The sequence below is a fragment of the Equus caballus genome, chromosome 27 (assembly GCF_041296265.1).
Source record: "Equus caballus isolate H_3958 breed thoroughbred chromosome 27, TB-T2T, whole genome shotgun sequence".
Lineage (NCBI taxonomy): Eukaryota > Metazoa > Chordata > Mammalia > Perissodactyla > Equidae > Equus > Equus caballus.
Genome location: NC_091710.1, coordinates 23,762,320 through 23,779,365, shown reverse-complemented (window position 1 = coordinate 23,779,365; position 17,046 = coordinate 23,762,320). Strand labels below are relative to the sequence as shown.

The 17,046-nt window shown below is 35.1% G+C and overlaps 1 protein-coding gene across 42 annotated transcripts in view; it reads right to left on the bottom strand.

Moving 5' to 3' along the window:
• Positions 1–17,046, bottom strand: part of LOC100630731 (disintegrin and metalloproteinase domain-containing protein 5) — a 212,597-nt gene that overhangs the window by 95,150 nt on the left and 100,401 nt on the right. For all 42 annotated transcript variants that reach the window (XR_011433233.1, XR_011433232.1, XR_011433234.1 and 39 more), the window contains one exon: positions 11,365–11,563. Coding sequence is in view for 18 of the 42 variants with exons in the window: in XM_070253015.1 (XP_070109116.1) it covers positions 11,365–11,563 (199 nt within the window). In the remaining 24 variants the exon portion in view is untranslated. The remainder of the gene's footprint in view (positions 1–11,364; positions 11,564–17,046) is intronic.

Below are 17,046 nucleotides of genomic sequence, written 5' to 3'. Positions count from 1 at the left end.
TTATTTATATCAGACAAACTAGACTTCAAGATAAAAACGGCAGTGAGAGACAAATAGGGGCGGGGTATAATGACAAAAGGGACACTACACCAAGAAGACATAACACTTATAAATATATGTGCACCCAACACAGGAGCACCAAAGTACATAAAGCAACTGTTAACAAACCTAAAAGGCAATATTAACAACAATATCATAACAGTAAGGGACCTCAACACCCCAGTTACACCAATGGATAGATCATCCAGTGAGAAAGTCAACAAGGAAATAGGGTATTTAAACAAAAAGATAGACCAGATGGGCTTTATAGATATGTATAAAACACTCCATCCAAAAACAGCAGAATACACATTCTCCTCAAGTGCACATGGAACATTCTCAAGGATACACCATATGTTGGGAAACAAGGTGAGCCTCAATAAATTGAAGAAGACTGAAATCATATCAAGCAACTTTTCTGACCATAATGCTATGCAACTAGAAATCAATTACAAGAAAAAAGCTGGGAAAGTGACAAATATGAGGAGACTAAACAACATGCTACTGAACAACCAATGGATCACTGAAGAAATGAAAGGAGATATCAAAGAATATCTGGAAACAAATGAAAATGAAAATACACCATACCAACTCAAATGGGATGCAGCAAAAGAAGTCCTAAGAGGGAAATTCATAGCAATATAGGCCTACTTTAGCAAACAAGAAAAATCTCAAATAAGCAATCTTAAACTACAAATTAACAGAATTAGAAAAAGAAGAACAAAGCCAAAAGTCAGCAGAAGGAGGGAAATACTAAAAATTAGAGCAGACATAAATGAAATTGAAACAGAAAAAGTAGAAAGGATCAATGAAATAAACAGCTGATTCTTTGAGATAAAATTGACAAACCAGATTCACTAAGATTAAAAGAGAAAAGCCTCAAATAAATAAAATTAGAAATTAAAGAGGAGAAATTATAACGGATAGCACAGAAATGCAAAGGTATACAAAATAAGAGAAAAAGAAATGCAAAATAAGAGAATAGTATGAACTATATGCCAACGAATTGAACAATCTAGAAGAAATGGATAAATTCCTACTTATACAACCTCACAAAACTGAATCAAGGAGAAACAGAGAATCTGAATAGACCAATCACAATTAAAGAGACTGAAACAGTAATCAAAAACCTCTCTAAAAATAAAAGTCCGGGACGAGATGTCTCCTCTGGAGAATTCTACCAAATATTCAAAGAAGATTTAATACCTAACCTTCTTAAACTATTCCAAAAAGTTGAAGAAGATGCAACACTTCCTAACACATCTTATGAGGTCAACATCACCCTGATGCCAAAGACAGACAAGGAAAACAGAAAGAAGGAAAATTACAGGCCAATATTGCTGATGAACATAGATGCAAAAATTCTCAACAAAATATTGGCAAAACAAATACAGCAACACATTAAAGAGATCATACACTATGATCAAGTGGGATTTATACCAGCAGCAGGGATGATTAAACATCTGAGAATCAATAAATGTGATAGAACACATTAACAAAACACAAGATCATCTCAATAAATGAAGGGAAAGCATTTGACAAGATCCAACCTCCATTTATGACAAAAACACTCAATGAAATGTGTATAGAAGGAAAGTACTCAATATAATAAAGGCCATATATGACAAACTGACAGCCAACATGATACTCAATGGGGAAAAACTGAAAATCATGCCTCTGAGAACAAGAACAAGAAAAGTGTGTCCACTCTCACCACTCTTGTTCAACATAGTACTGGATGTTTTGGCCAGAGCAATTAGGCAAGAAAAAGAAATAAAAGGAACCCAAATAGGCAATGAAGAAGTGAAACTCTCACTTTTTGCAGATGACATGATTTTATATATAGAAAACCTTAAAGAATCCATCAGAAAACTATTGGAAATAATCAACAACTATAGCAAAGTTGCAGAGTACAAAATCAACTTACAAAAATCAGTTGCATTTCTATATTCTAATAAAGAACTAACAAACCAAGAACTCAAGAATACAATCCAGGACAGCCTGGTAGTGTAGTGGGTAAGTTCAGGCACTCTGCTTTGGCAGCTTGGGGTTCACAAGTTTGGATCCAAGGCGCAGACCTAGCACTGCTCATTAGGCGATGGCATGGTGGTGTTGCAAAAACAGAATAGAGGAGGATTGGCACAGATATTGGCTCAGTGACAATCTTCCTCAAGCAAAAAGAGGAAGATTGGCAACATACGTTAGCTCAGGGCCAACCTTCCTCACCAAAAATATAGATATAGATATATAAAAGAAAAGAGTAAAAGGATAGTTTTTTTAATGTGACCAAAGTTAAACTGCTATTGGGATTATATATATATATGTATATTAGTTTTTTTATGGAAGCCTCATGAAAGCCACAAAAGAAACATCTAAGGTACATACACAAAAGACAAATACAAGGTAATCAAAGCACACCACTACAGAAAGTCATCAATTTATGACAGAAGGAAAAAAATGGGACTACAAAGTAGCCAGAAAAGAATTCATAAGATGGCATTAGTTAGTCATTAAGTATCATTAATTCTCTAAATGTTAATGAATCGAATTCTCTTTTCAAAAGGCACAGAGTAGCTTGATGGACAAAAAAACAAGACTCAACTATGCTGCCTACAAGAGTCACTTGAGCTTTAAGGATACACAGAAGCTCAAAGTAAAGGGATCACAACATATATTTCATGCAAGTGGAAACCTAAAGAGAGCAGTGGTAGCTATATTTATATTAGAAAAAATAGACTTTAAGCTAAAAACAGTAACAAGAGACTAACATGGTCATTATGTAATGATAAGGAGGTGAACTCATCAAGAGGATATAACAACCTTAAATATATATGCACCCAACATTGGAGCACCTAAAATATACTAAGCAAGTACTAAAAGATCTGAAGTGAGAAATAGGCAACAACACAGTAATAATAGGGGAACTCAATACAGCACTACGAACAATGGATAGGTCATCCAGACAGGAAATTAACAGGGAAATGTTGCACTTGAACCATACATTAGACCAAAGGGAACTAACAGACATATACAGAACATTCCTTCTAACAGCAGCAGAATTCACATTCATCTGAAGTGCATATGTCACACTCTCCAGTATAGAGCACACATTAGGTCACAAAACAAAGCTTAGAAAATTTAAGAAGATTGACAGCATACCAAGTATCTTTTCCAACTTCAAGGGTGTAAAACCAGAGATCAATAACAGAAGCGAAACTGGAAATTTAACAAATATGTGAGGATTAAACAACATGCTCCAGGACAACCAATAAGCCAAAGAAGAAATCAAAAGGGAAATTAAGAAACATCTTAAAACAAACAAAAATGGAAACATAACATACAAAAACCTATAGGATGCTGCAAAAGCAGTTCTAAGAGGAAATTTTGCAGCAATAAACACCTACATGAAGTAAAAAGAAAGATCTCAAGTAAAGAACTTCACTTTACACCACAAGGAACTAGAAAAACAACATACTAAGCCCAATGTTAGCAGAAGAAAGGAAATAAATAGAGTGGAAATAAATGAAATAGAGACAAGAAAAACAATAGAAAATAACAATGAAATTCAGAGCTGTTTTTTTAAAAGATAAAGAATATTGACAAAACTTTAAATAGACTAATTCAGAAAAAAAGAGGACTCAAATAAAATCAGAATTTAAAAAGGAGACATTAGAACTGATACTACAGAAATACAAAGGATCATGAGAGACTACTATGAATAATTGTACATAGACAAACTGGATAACCTAGAAGAAATGGATAAAACCCAAAAAGACATATGGAACTATCAAGAATGAATGATGAAGAAATAGAAAATCTGAACAAATAACAAATAAGAAGATTGAATCAATAATCAAGAATGTCTCAACACAGGAAAGTCTAGGACCACATGGTTTCACTGGGGAATTCTACCAAACTTTTAAAGAATTAATGCAAAACCTTCTCAAACTCTTCCCAAAAAACTGAAGAGAACACACTCCCAAACTCAATTTATAAGGCCAGCATTATCCTGATACCAAAGCGAGAAAATGATACTGTAAGAAAAGAAAATTACAGATCAATAACCCTGATAAATACAGATGCTAAAGCTCTCAACATAATATTAGCAAACCAAGTTCAAAAGCACAAGAAAAGGATAATTCACCACGATCAAGTTGTATTGATTCATCCCTGGGATGCAAGGCTGGTTCAATATATTCAAATCAATAAACATAATACACCACATTAATAGAAGAAAAGATAAAAATGATACAATTATCTCAATAGATGCAGAAAAGGCATTTGATAATACTACATCTTTTCATGATAATAACACTCAACAAATTGAATATAGAAGGAATATACCTCAATGCAATACAGGCCATATATGACAAGTTCACAGCCTATGTCATATTCGATGGTGAAAGGTTGAATGTTTTTCCTCTAAGATCAGGAAAATGACAATGAGGCTCACTCTCACCATTCCTATTCAACATAGTACTGGAAATCCTAGATAGAGCAATTAGGCAAGACAAAGAAGTAAAAGGCATCAAAAACAGAAAGGAAGAAATAAAATTGCCTTTGTTTGCAGGTGATAGGATGTTATATGTAGAAAATCCTAAGCTCCATCAAAAAATTCTTAGAATTAATAAATGAATTTAGTAAACTTGCAGGATACAAAATCAACATACAGTAGACAAGTTGCATTTCTACCCACTAATAACAAAACATGTGAAAAAGAAATTAACTAACCCCATTTACAATAGCATCAAAAATAAAATGTTTAGGAATAAATTTAACCAAGGAGGTGAAATATCTGTACACTGAAAACAAGACTTTGATAAAAGAAATGAGGAAGACACAAACAAATGTGAAGATATCCAATATTCAAGTATTAGAACAATTACATTGTTAAAATGGCCATATTACCCAAAACCAACTATAGATTCAATGAAATTCCTATAAAAAATCCAATGGCATTTTTTACAGAAATAGAAAAAACAATCTTTAAATTTTGTGGACTCAGAAAAGGCCCCAAATAGCCAAAGCAATCCTAAGAAAGAAGAACAAAGCCAGAGGCATCACATTTACTGATTTCAAATTATACTACAAAGCTATAGTGATCAAAACAGTATAGTATTGGCATAAAAACAGACACGTGGACCAATGGAACAGAATCAAGAGTTCAGAAATAAACTCCATATATAAGTCCACTCATATTTGACAAGGGATCCAAGAAACTCAATATGGAAAGTAGTCTTTTCAGTAGATGGTGCTAGGAAAACTGGATAACCATAAGCAAAGGAATGAAATTGGACCCCTATCTTGCACCACTCACAAAAATGAACTCAAATTAGGTTAATGACTTAAACATAAGACCTGAAACAATAATACTCCTAGAAGGAAACAGGGGGAAAAGTCTTTGACGTTAGTCCGGCAGTAATTTCCTGGATGTGACACTAAAAGCACAAGCAACAAAAACAAAAATAAATAAGTGGGACTCCATCAAACTAAAAAGCTGTGGCACAGCAAATAAGCAATCAACAAAATGAAAAGGCAATATACAGACAGAAAATATTTGCAAATCATATAGCTGATAAGAAATTCATATTCAAATTATGTAAAGAACTCTTACAACTTAATAGCAAACAAGTATAAACAAATAACTTCATTAGACTATGGACAACAGACATGAATATATGTATTCCAAAGAAGACAACATATGAATGGCCAATAGGTACATGAAAAGCTGCCCAACATCACCAATCATCAGGAAATGCAAATCAAAACCACATCTGATAGATTTGCTATTATCAAAAAGACAAAAGATAACAAATGTTGGCAAGGATGTGGAGAAAAAGGAACATTTGTACACTGTTGGTGGAAATGTAAATTGGTGCAATCACAATGGAAAATAGTACAGAGGTTTCTCAAAATCTTAAAAATAGAACTCCCATAAGATCCAGCAATCCTACTTCTAGGTATATATCCAAAACAATTGAAGTGAGGATCTCAAAGAGATATTCTCCACTCCCACATTTATTGCAGCCTCATTCACAGTAGCCAAGATATGTAGACAAGCTAAGTGTCCATCAATGGATGAATGTAAATGAAAATGTGATAGATATATATATACCAAATCACTTATATATATGAATATTATATATGTATGAATATTCTATATGAATATATGTGAATATTGTTCAGTCATGAAAAGAAGTAACTCCTGCCATTTGAGACAACCTGGATGAAACTTGAAGGCCTTATACTAAGTGAAATACATCAGAAAGAGGAAGACGAATACTGTATGAAATGACTTATATGTGGAATCTAAAAAAGCCAAACTCAGAGAAACAAGGAAGTAGTGTGGTGGTTATTAGGGCCTTTGGGTAGTGGAAATAGGGAGATATTTGTCAAAGAGTACAAACTCCCAGCTATAATATTTACAAATTCTGGGGATCTAATGCACAGCATGTGATTATAGCCAATGTTACTGTATCATATACCTAAAAGTTGGTAAGAGAATAAATTTTTATAGTCTTCACTAGAAAAAAAGAAATGGTAATTATGTGACAGGATAGAGGTGTTAGCCAATGCTAATGGTTCTAATCATTTTGCAACATATAAATGTATCCAATCAACACAGTGTACACCTTAAACTTACACAGTTTTATATGTCAATTATATCAATAATGTTGGCGGGGGGGAGGGGTATTCCAGAGGGAGAAAGACACCAGCAATATGGCAGTGTAGGAAGCCCTGGATTCTCCTTCCCTCTTACAAATGCACTGCCTCAGCAACAATTCATGCAGAAATTCCCTTTGTGATGAATCCTAAACTGAATGAAAGGCTCCTTTACTCCAGGGGAATGCAAAACTAGACTCAATGAAGTCTGTAAAGAGATTCAGGACACTTTCTCATCAGAGACCCTACACCAGCACAGTGCCTTACAGGCAGGAAGAGACCATCTAGCTCCCAGCTGCACCCAGCAGAGAGAAGAGATTTGTTTGTAGGTCCAGCACCCATACATTTACAAGGTGGCTGCCCGAAGAACTGGAATCTGTCTTGCTAGTTCTGGAAGCTCTCATGGGTCTTCACAGTCTAGTTGCTCAGGGGACAACAGAGGTGGTAGCTTGGTCTAGTAGACACCAATAGTACCCTCCAGTGCTCACCACAAAGTGAGTGGATGAACAATCCCAGCTCTCAATTTCCACCTTGGGAGAGAAAGAGTTGATCCATTTCTCCAGATCCCTAAGTAACAACATAAATCATAGAGCTGGGAATACACTAACTGAACTGGAAAATGCACTAGAGGAGTACAACAACAGATTAGATCAAGCAGAAAAAAGGATCAGCAAACTTGAAGACAGGACATTGGGAATTATTTAATAAGAAGAGCAAACAAAGTAAATGAATGAAAAAGAGTGAAGAAAGCTTAAGGGGCTTATGGGACATCCTCAAGCAGACTAATAGAAGCATTATGGGAGTTCCAGAAGAAGAATAGTGAAAGAAATGATCAGAAAGCACATTCAAAGAAATAATGGCTAAAAATTTTCCCAAATTGGAGGAAAGAAATGGACATCCAAATGCAGGAAGACCAAGAACCTCAAATAAGTTGAACTCAAAGAAATCCATACCAAGACACATTATAATCAAATTGTCAAAATTCAAAGACAAATAGAGAATTTTGAAAGTAGAACAAAAGTGAGTCATCATATACAAGGGAACCTCCAGACTATGCATGGATTTTCCAGCAGAAACCTTACAGGCCAGAAGATGATGGTATGATATATTCAAAGAGCTGTAAGAAAAAACTGCCAACAAAGAATTTATAACTGGCAAAACTGGTCTTCAAAAATTAAGGGGAGATAAAATCTTTCCAGACAGATTAAAGCTGAATGAGTTCATGACTACTACACACACCCTACATGAAATGCTAATGGGAATGATGCCAGCATTGTGGTGGCATAAGACACCCCTCCTTTTTTAAAAAAAAATCCACAAATATTTAAGTATCAAGTCTATTTTAGACACTCAAGGAAGAACAGAAGATGGTGAAAAGCCGTTCCCAAGCTTCAATAAATTAAAGACTTAGATGTAAATACACAAAATATGATGTTAGAAGAGTAAAACATTGATTGCTAATGGGCTTCAGAGTAAGGAAATAATGCAATAAAGCTTTAAAATTTTCTGGTTGGATTATTTTAAAGAATTCTAAAGAGAGAGAGTTTCCATACATCAAATGAATTGGGTTTTGTTTGTTTTTCCACAATTTTTTTATTGTGTTAGAATACACATAACATAAAGTTTACCATCTTAACCATTTTTAAGTGTAGAGTTCAGTGGCTTTAAATACATTCATATCATTGTGCAACTATCACTACCATTAATCCCCATAACTCTTTTCAGTTTGTAAGACTGAAACTCTATACCTATTAAAAAATAACTCTCTATTTCTCCTTCCTCCAAGCCACTGGCAACGACCATTCCACTTTCTGTGTCTATGATTTTGACAATACTAGGTATCTCATATCAGTGGAATCATACAGTATTTATCATTTTATAACTGCTTTATTTCACTTAGCATAATTTCCTTCAGGTTCATCTATGTTTAGCATATGGCAAAATTGCCATCCTTTTTAACTCTGAACAATATTCCATTGTTTGTACATACCACATTTTGCTTTGTCCATTCATTCATTCATGGACACTTGGGTTGCTTTCAAGTTTTCGCTATTGTGAATAATGCTGCTGTGAACATAGGTGTACAGATATCTCTCCCTGACACTGCTCTCAATTCTTTTGTGGATATACTCAGAAGTAGACTTGTTGGGTCATATGGTAATTCTATTTTCAATTGTCTGAGAAACCTCATACCATCTTCCACAGTGGCTGTACTATTTTACATTTCCACCAACAGAGCACAAAGGTTCACATTTCTCCACATCCTCACCAACACTTGTTGTTTTCTGTTTTTTTGATAGTAGCCATTCTAATGGGTGTGAAGTGGTATCTCACTGTAGTGTTGATATGCATTTCCCTATTGATTAGTGATGTTGAGCTTCTTTTTACATGCTTATTAACCAGTTGTATATCTTTTTTGGAGAAATGTCTCTTAAAGTCCCTTGCACATTTTTGAATTGGGCTGTTTGTTTTTTGTTGTTGAATTTTAGGAGTTTTCTATATATTCTGATATTAATTTCTTATCAGATATGTGACTTGCAAATATTTTCTTCCAAAAAAACAGACAGAAAGCAATTATTAAGATGACATTAGTAAGTCCTTATATTTGGGGTGAGAAAATTCTTTGTTGTAGGGATTGTTCTGTGAATTGTAGGATGTTTAGCAGCATCCCTGACTTCTACCCTCTAGAAGCCAGTATCAATCCCACCCTACTCGAGAAAATCAAAAATGTCTGCAAGCATTGTGTCTAGTAGGCAAAGGCCATGAATGCTGCTAAATATGCTACAATGCACAGCACAATCCCCGTCACCTCCACCTCTCACAAGAAAAAAATGTCTGGCCTAAAATATCAATAATGCTAAGGCTGAGAATCCATAACATAACTGTTGGTTTTGTAATCACATCACTTTAGGTGCCACACAACTCAATTTTGTGGCAAATTCCCTTAATAATGTATGCAACTTTACAATGAATGAGACTTTCTATCTTCTAGAGGACAAACATCACCATAAACTAAATGACACAAAAACTTTATCATCATTTATATTACGCCAAGAATAGGAAGTATCTACATGTACTGAAATAACACTGTAGAGCATGCTGTGGGGACTAGACACTTACCAAAACAAAATTTTGTTAGGAGCTTAGAAAAAGGAAGTACATTTCCAGTTAAAGTGCCTTTATTGATCTAACAGAAAAAACAAAGGACTTACTACTTAAAATCAAGGTCCTTTACCAGACATATATAGATTTCTCTACTTTAAATGATATTGCTTCATGAATAATGTCATTCAATATTACAACCGCATAAGCGTATGTTAGCCAGAAGTCAATAATTTGGTGACATGTGATGACGTGTATTAGGTCTGTGGAATAAGATTTTTATTGGCTGTTGCCTATACATCATATATGGTTTTTATCTTAGAAAGCTAATGCCTACTTCAGAATTATATCAAACCCTAATCAAGACCATTCTAGTTAATTAGTGTCCATAGATGCCCCAGTCAAAGAATTAAAATTAACTTGGATTGAAATACAATGATGATTTTGGGCAAATTTTCAACAGCTTCTTTTTTTGCCCAAGCTCTGCAGGAGGCTTACATAATGGGATTATTTTCCAAAAATAAGTACAAAAGCTGATTGCTATACCCAGACTTATCATGTCCTAGATGCATTAACACAAGTGATCACTAGGATTGGACAGACATTACTTCAAAATTAAGATGCTTTAGATGTTATACTTGCCTCTAAGAAGAAATCTGTACTATTTTGGGAGAAAACCTGTCATTCTCACAGAGGGCTTTAAAATCACTTGAAATCACTGCTAATCCTAAAGAAACAGTAAATAAGATAAATAACCTGGGGGAATACCTAGCTGACATCCCACTACCCCACTCTAAATTTATCTGGCCAGCACTGAGATTTATTTTCCTGGTTTTACTTCGGGAAACACTGAATCATAGATCTGGGGTACTTTTATGCTCCTACTAATTTTACTGGTAATTTGTTTCTATCTCACTTATGTTTTAAATACTGCTTTAATGTAGCCATTGTCTTGCCAGATGGTGCAACTATTTCATCTCCTCCTTAAATTCCTGGCATTCATATCGACCTAGACAATACTTGAGTTCTTGCCTATGACCTGGCTAAAGAAGGCCTAAACGGAGGACTGAGAAAGAAAAATTTCACTCTCTCAAAGAACATGAACTGCATATGTGCAGTAAATTGTATATTTCAATGAAGCTAATGGTCCACACATTTACAGGAAGCTATCAAATTGGACTAGACAGGTCATAAGCTGAAGCCCCCAATCATCAGCAAGCCTCTTTGACCAGAACCACTCTTGAAATCCAACATATTACTGATAGCTGTGCTTTGTTCTAGCAAAAATTCTTGTTTCATTTAAGTGTAAACTAAAGTCCACCACCATAAATTCTATATAATCTTCCAGGAAGCTGTATTTCCACTTGGGGTTTCTTCCTTGTGCAAAGGAGAATTCCATATAAATTCAGAATCAAGAATTTGATTTCCTTTAAGACTAATATACACTAGGCAAGACTACACTCATTAACAACTGCATTTATATTTTTGTTCTATAGAATTGGATAACAGAGCTTGGAATAATCAGAACTTAGGAACTAAGAAGAAAATTATGTTCATTACCTCCTCCGATTAAATCTTTACATTGTTTGTTAAACATCCGACATCGTCCTTCATAACAGTAGGCCTGACCTGAATCACAAGGTTGTCCATTGCGTGCAAAAGTGTCAGGCCCACAGTGTGGGGTAATCCCATTGCAATATTCAGGAAAATCACAATCTGCATCAAATGGTTTCCTACAACGTATATTAGCTGGTTTTATCTAGAGGGAAAAAGAATATAAGAAAATATCACCTATCTATGATACGCAAATTTTATTTCTCTTCAGGCTTTAAATTTCCATTCATTTTTTCCTAAGTTGCTACGAGGAATGTGGAAATTGTCTTCTTGAGAACTACTTAACCATTGCATAGAAATTTAGGTGATTGAATTTATTGTGCATAAAGGAGTGGGTAATACTTATGAGAGACATGAGAAACTCAAAGATAAACAAACTACTATAACTATAAAAAAGAAAGTAAGAGCTAAAGAATTAATATAAAAATTACATTCAACCCAGTATGGCTATGCTCACATGGGCAGCCTCTGATTTCTCCTTATGCCATTCTTAAGGCAGAAATCAGCAACAATTCACAAAACAATAAATATGCATCAGAATCATTTAGAAAACAGTTGGTAGATTTTTAAAAGAAGATAATTGAAGGACAGATAGGAGAAGATTTATTTCACATATCACATTCCAAACAACTATAAAAATAAAAACAAAGTAAACTTCCCCAAGTATATATCTCTGATCTCATTAGCACTTATTCTTTAGATGATAGCTTCCAGGGTTTGCCTTCTGTAGCCCCAAGTCCTCATGGCTATCATCACTATCCTATGCAAACTACATCAAATTTATTCTAGCTCTCAAAGCCCTAGAGGCCCACCTTTCACATTCACCCACCTCCCCAAATGGGTTTTCTGTATACTTCTTCTCACTTTGTCAATAAGTATTTGCTACCTGTAGTAAATTTGACACAAATTCTCCAAGTGATAGGTGAGAAGACAAGATGTAATACTTGTATCACCCAAGCTTATGTAGTTAACATTCAAATCAAAACCAATGATCAAAATTATTTCTAAAGTAAAATACATTTAAGTATAATGAGAAAGTACTAATACTTTCTTCAGAATATGCTTCCTTTTACAAATGTGTATAAATGGCAATCTTACTTTATTGCAATTTCTTTTGTTATTAAGCCTTTATTTTTTACAGTAGTTCAAGGATCACAGAAGATATGAGGGGGAAGTACAGAGATTTCCCATATAACCCCTACCCCACACATGTAAAGTCTCCCCCATTATCAACATCTCCCACTAGAGTGGTACATTTGTTACAACTGATGAACTTACATTGATACATCATAATCACTTCAAGTCCATAGCTTACATTAAAGTTTACTCTTGGTGGTGTATGGGCTTAGACAAATGTATAATGACATGTATCTATTGCTATGGTATCACAAAGAGTATTTTCACTGCCCTAAAATTCCTTCATGCTCTGCCTATTCATCTCCCCCTCGGTCCCTGGTAACCACTGATCTTTACTGTCTCCATAGTTTTGCCTTTTCCAGAATGTCATTTAGTTGGAATCATACAGTATGTAACATTTTCAGATTGGTTTCTTTCACTCAACTTCTTTTTCAATACTGAAAAATACTAAGTTCCTGAAATGCTCTTTGAACCAAGTTTTGTCATCCTACTTACTCCTCCATTGATGGGTGTTCATTTTTCTTTCCTTAGCTCTTTAATTCCCAAATGGTCATAAAACTTTAAAATTGTTGACTCCTTGTTCCTGAGTGTTTTCTCCTAACATGCTTTGATTTTGTTTTTGTCTTAGTCTTTAATTTATTTTTATTCTTGCCAAGACTGTGAGTTTGTGTATGTTATATGTAATTCATGGTCAGGGCTGTGTCCCTTTACAAAACTGAACTAGGGATGGTGTGTTAATTTACTGCCTCTGACTCCCACACCAGCCTGGACTGCATAGTAAAGAAAGTACTGTGTATATCAGAACACGGTTACAGTTAACACGAATAATTAAGACTATACTATGTCTGATAGTGTAAAAGAAGAGGAGAGTAACATCAGCAAGATGGAAGAATAGGAGACTCCAGGCTGAACACCCACACAGAAACACCTATTTTAACAACTACCATGGATGAGAATACCTTTACTGGAGCCTAGGAACCCAATTGAAAGGTTCGAGTCCTCTGGTGGAACAACAAATATGAGAGTAGATGCATTGAAGGGGGTGAGAAGAACAGTTCCACTTTACACACATCACCCCTCCCCCAAGGTGGCACAGCTCAATGCCTAGAGAGACCCTCTTGACCCATGATTTCTCCAACAGGGGAAAATGAAAGTGATGTGAGAGCCTGGTTTCCCCGACCTTGTAAGACCCAGCCCAAGAAAGCCCACTTTTGTCTCACCCCACCCAGAACACTGAGGGGATTTGTATAGCTGAATAGTATGGGGACACCTAGGAGTAGGGAAAATGGATGAGAGCTCACAGAAACCAGTGTATGGATCACAACAACTAGCCACATATATTGACTGGCTCGCAGACTCCACCAAGAGCCCCATCAAAGAACTAATAGGACACCTCACCTGAGGACACCCACAACTAGCCAATGAACACCCCCAGCACTCCACACACACCCCCTGTAGCTGGCACACCACACTCCCCAGCACATGGTGCATGTGAGCCTCCAATAAGAGTGTGCACAACCATGCAAACAGCACATGGATATCAGCAGCTGGCTTGACTCTGTCGAACTGGGAGAAAGTGCACAATCTTGAAGACTTCAGGGAACTGCCTTAGGGAAAATAAATGGGGGGCTCTTCACACCTTGACTGGTTTTGTGGGATTGAGAGAAGGCATGCTATCCTAAGCTGTCCCACCAATGAGAGAATAAGAGGAATGGAGTGAGCATACCCACAGAAGAGTTCTGAGAGACCCCAAAACTCTAGCTCAGCTGACTGGTGACTGGCTTCTTTCTCTCCCTAAGTGAGTGAATAAACACTGGAGAATATGGCTACTTCTTCAAATGTGAAGGCAGAAATGCAAAGCTTTAGTTAACATAAAGAATCAAGGAAACGTGACACTACTAAAGGAAGAAAACAAAGCTTCTAAGGGAGACCCCAAAGACATGGAATTGTACAAACTGCCTGACAAAAAATGAAAAATAATCATCTTAAGTGCAGTGAGAGCACAGATAGACAAACAAAATCAAGAAAGCAATATAATAAGAAGCTTAACAAAGAGAAAATCAATTTAAAAAGGAACCAAACAGAAATTCTGGATCTGAAGAATACAATGTTTGAATTGAAAATTACATATGAAGAGCTTCAAGAGCACAGTTGATAAAGCAGAAGAAACAGGGACTCAAAGGCAATCACTTGAAATTATCCAATCAAAGGCACAAAAAAGAAAAAGAAAAAAGAAAGCCTATGATATTTATAGGACACCATCAAAAGAAATACTTTTATGCATTATCGGAGTCCCAGAAGGAGCAGAGACAGAGAAAAGGGCAGAAAGCTTATTTAAAGAAATAATGACATAAAATTTCCCAAATCTTGGGAGGGAAATATACATAAAGCCAAAAGAATGCTAAATAGATTGAACACAGGGAGGTCTTCAAAAGAGATGTTATAAATAAATAAATAAAATTCAATGATGAAGAGAATTTTGAAGGCAGTAAGAGAAAAATGACTTGTTACATATAAGGGAACCCACGTAAGACCATAAGCGGATTACTCAGCAGAAACCTTGCAGGCCAGGAAAGAGTGGGATGATATTTTCAAAGTGCTGAAAGAACAAAAGACACTGCCAACCAAGAATACCATATCCAGTAAAGTTGTCCTTCAGAAATGAAGAAGAGATAAGACTTTCCCAGAAAACCAAAAGCTGAAACACTTCATTACCACTAGACTCGTCTTACAAAAAATGCAAAAGAGAGTTCTTCAAGTAGAAATGAAAAGATGCTAATTAGCAACATGAAAACACATGAAAGTATAAAAATCACTATAAAGGCAAGTATATAGTCAAACTCAGTATACTCCAACACTGTAATATGGTGGTATGTAAATAACTTTTAACACTAGTATAAAAGTTAAAAGACAAAAGTATAAAAAAATTATACCTTCAAGAATGCATTCATGGATACACAATATAAAAAGATGTTAAAATATGACATTAATACCATAAAATGTGGAGGGAGAGAGGTAAAAGTGTAGAGGTTTTGTATGAGACCAAAATTAAGTTTTCAGCTTAAAATCAACTGTTAAAACAAAATATGCTTTTTGTGTAAGCCTTGTGGTAGTCACAAAGACAATACCTGTAGTCAATACACAAAATATAAAGGGAAATGAATCAAAGTGTATCAGTGCCCCAAAAAACATAAAATCACAAAGACAATAAGAAAGCGAAAATGGGACAAAAGAATTGCAAAACACATATAAAACAATGAATAATATGGCAATGGCAAATCCTTGTTAATAATTACTTTGAAAGTAAATGAATTATACTCAACAATCAAAAGACATAGAGTAGCTGGATAAATAAAAAGCAATATTCAATTATACACCGCCTACAAGAGACTCACTTAAGCCATCAGGACACAGACAGACTGAAAATGAAGGGATGGAAAAAAATAATCCATGCAAATCGCAATCAGTGAGCAGGGAGGGCTACATATATATCAGATAAAATAGACTTTAAGTCAAAAACTGTCACAAGAGACAAAACAGGTTATTTTATAATGATAAAGAGGTAAACTTAAGAGGATATAACAATTGTAAATATATATGTACCCAACACCAGCATACCTAAATATACAACACAAATATTAACAGAACTGAAGAGAGAAATAGTCACCCAAACAGTAATACTACATGACATCATTGCCGCATTTTCAATATTGACCGGATCATCCATTCAGAAAAATCCATAAGGAAACAGTGGACTTGAACAACACTAGACCTAACAGACCTAACAAACATATACAGAAGGTTCCATCCAACAGCAGTAGAATACCATTCTCCTCAAGTGCACATGGAACATTTTCCAGGATAGGTCATAGGTTAGGCCAAAAATCAAGTCTTAACAAATTTAAGAATGAGATCATATCAAGAATCTTTTGTGAGCACAATGACATAAAACTAGAAACCAATAGCAGAAGGAAAACTTGAAAATCCACAAATATGTAGCAACTAAACAACATACTCTTGAGCAAACAATGTGTTAAAGTAGAAATCAACAGGTATCAAAAAATATCTTGAGACAAATAAAAAATGGAAATACAACATTTCAAAACTTATGGGATGCAACAAAAGCAGTTCTGAAAGGAACATTCATAGTGATAAACACCTTATATTAAAAAAAGAAAGATCTCAAACCACCTACTTAAACCTCAAGGTACTAGAAAAAGAACAAACTAAGCTCAAAGTTGGCAGAAGGAAGGAAATAATAAAGATTAGTGCAGAATAAACAAAATAGAGATGATAAAAACAACAGAAAACATCAACAAAACTGAGAGCTGGGGTTTTTTGTTGCTGTCTGTTTTTTTGTTTTTTTATTGAGTTCATAATAGTTTACATCAATGTGAGATTTCAGTTATACATTATTTCTTGACTGTCACCACATAACTGCTCCCCTTAATCCCCTGTGCTCCCCCCACCCCCTTCCCCTAGTAGCCACTG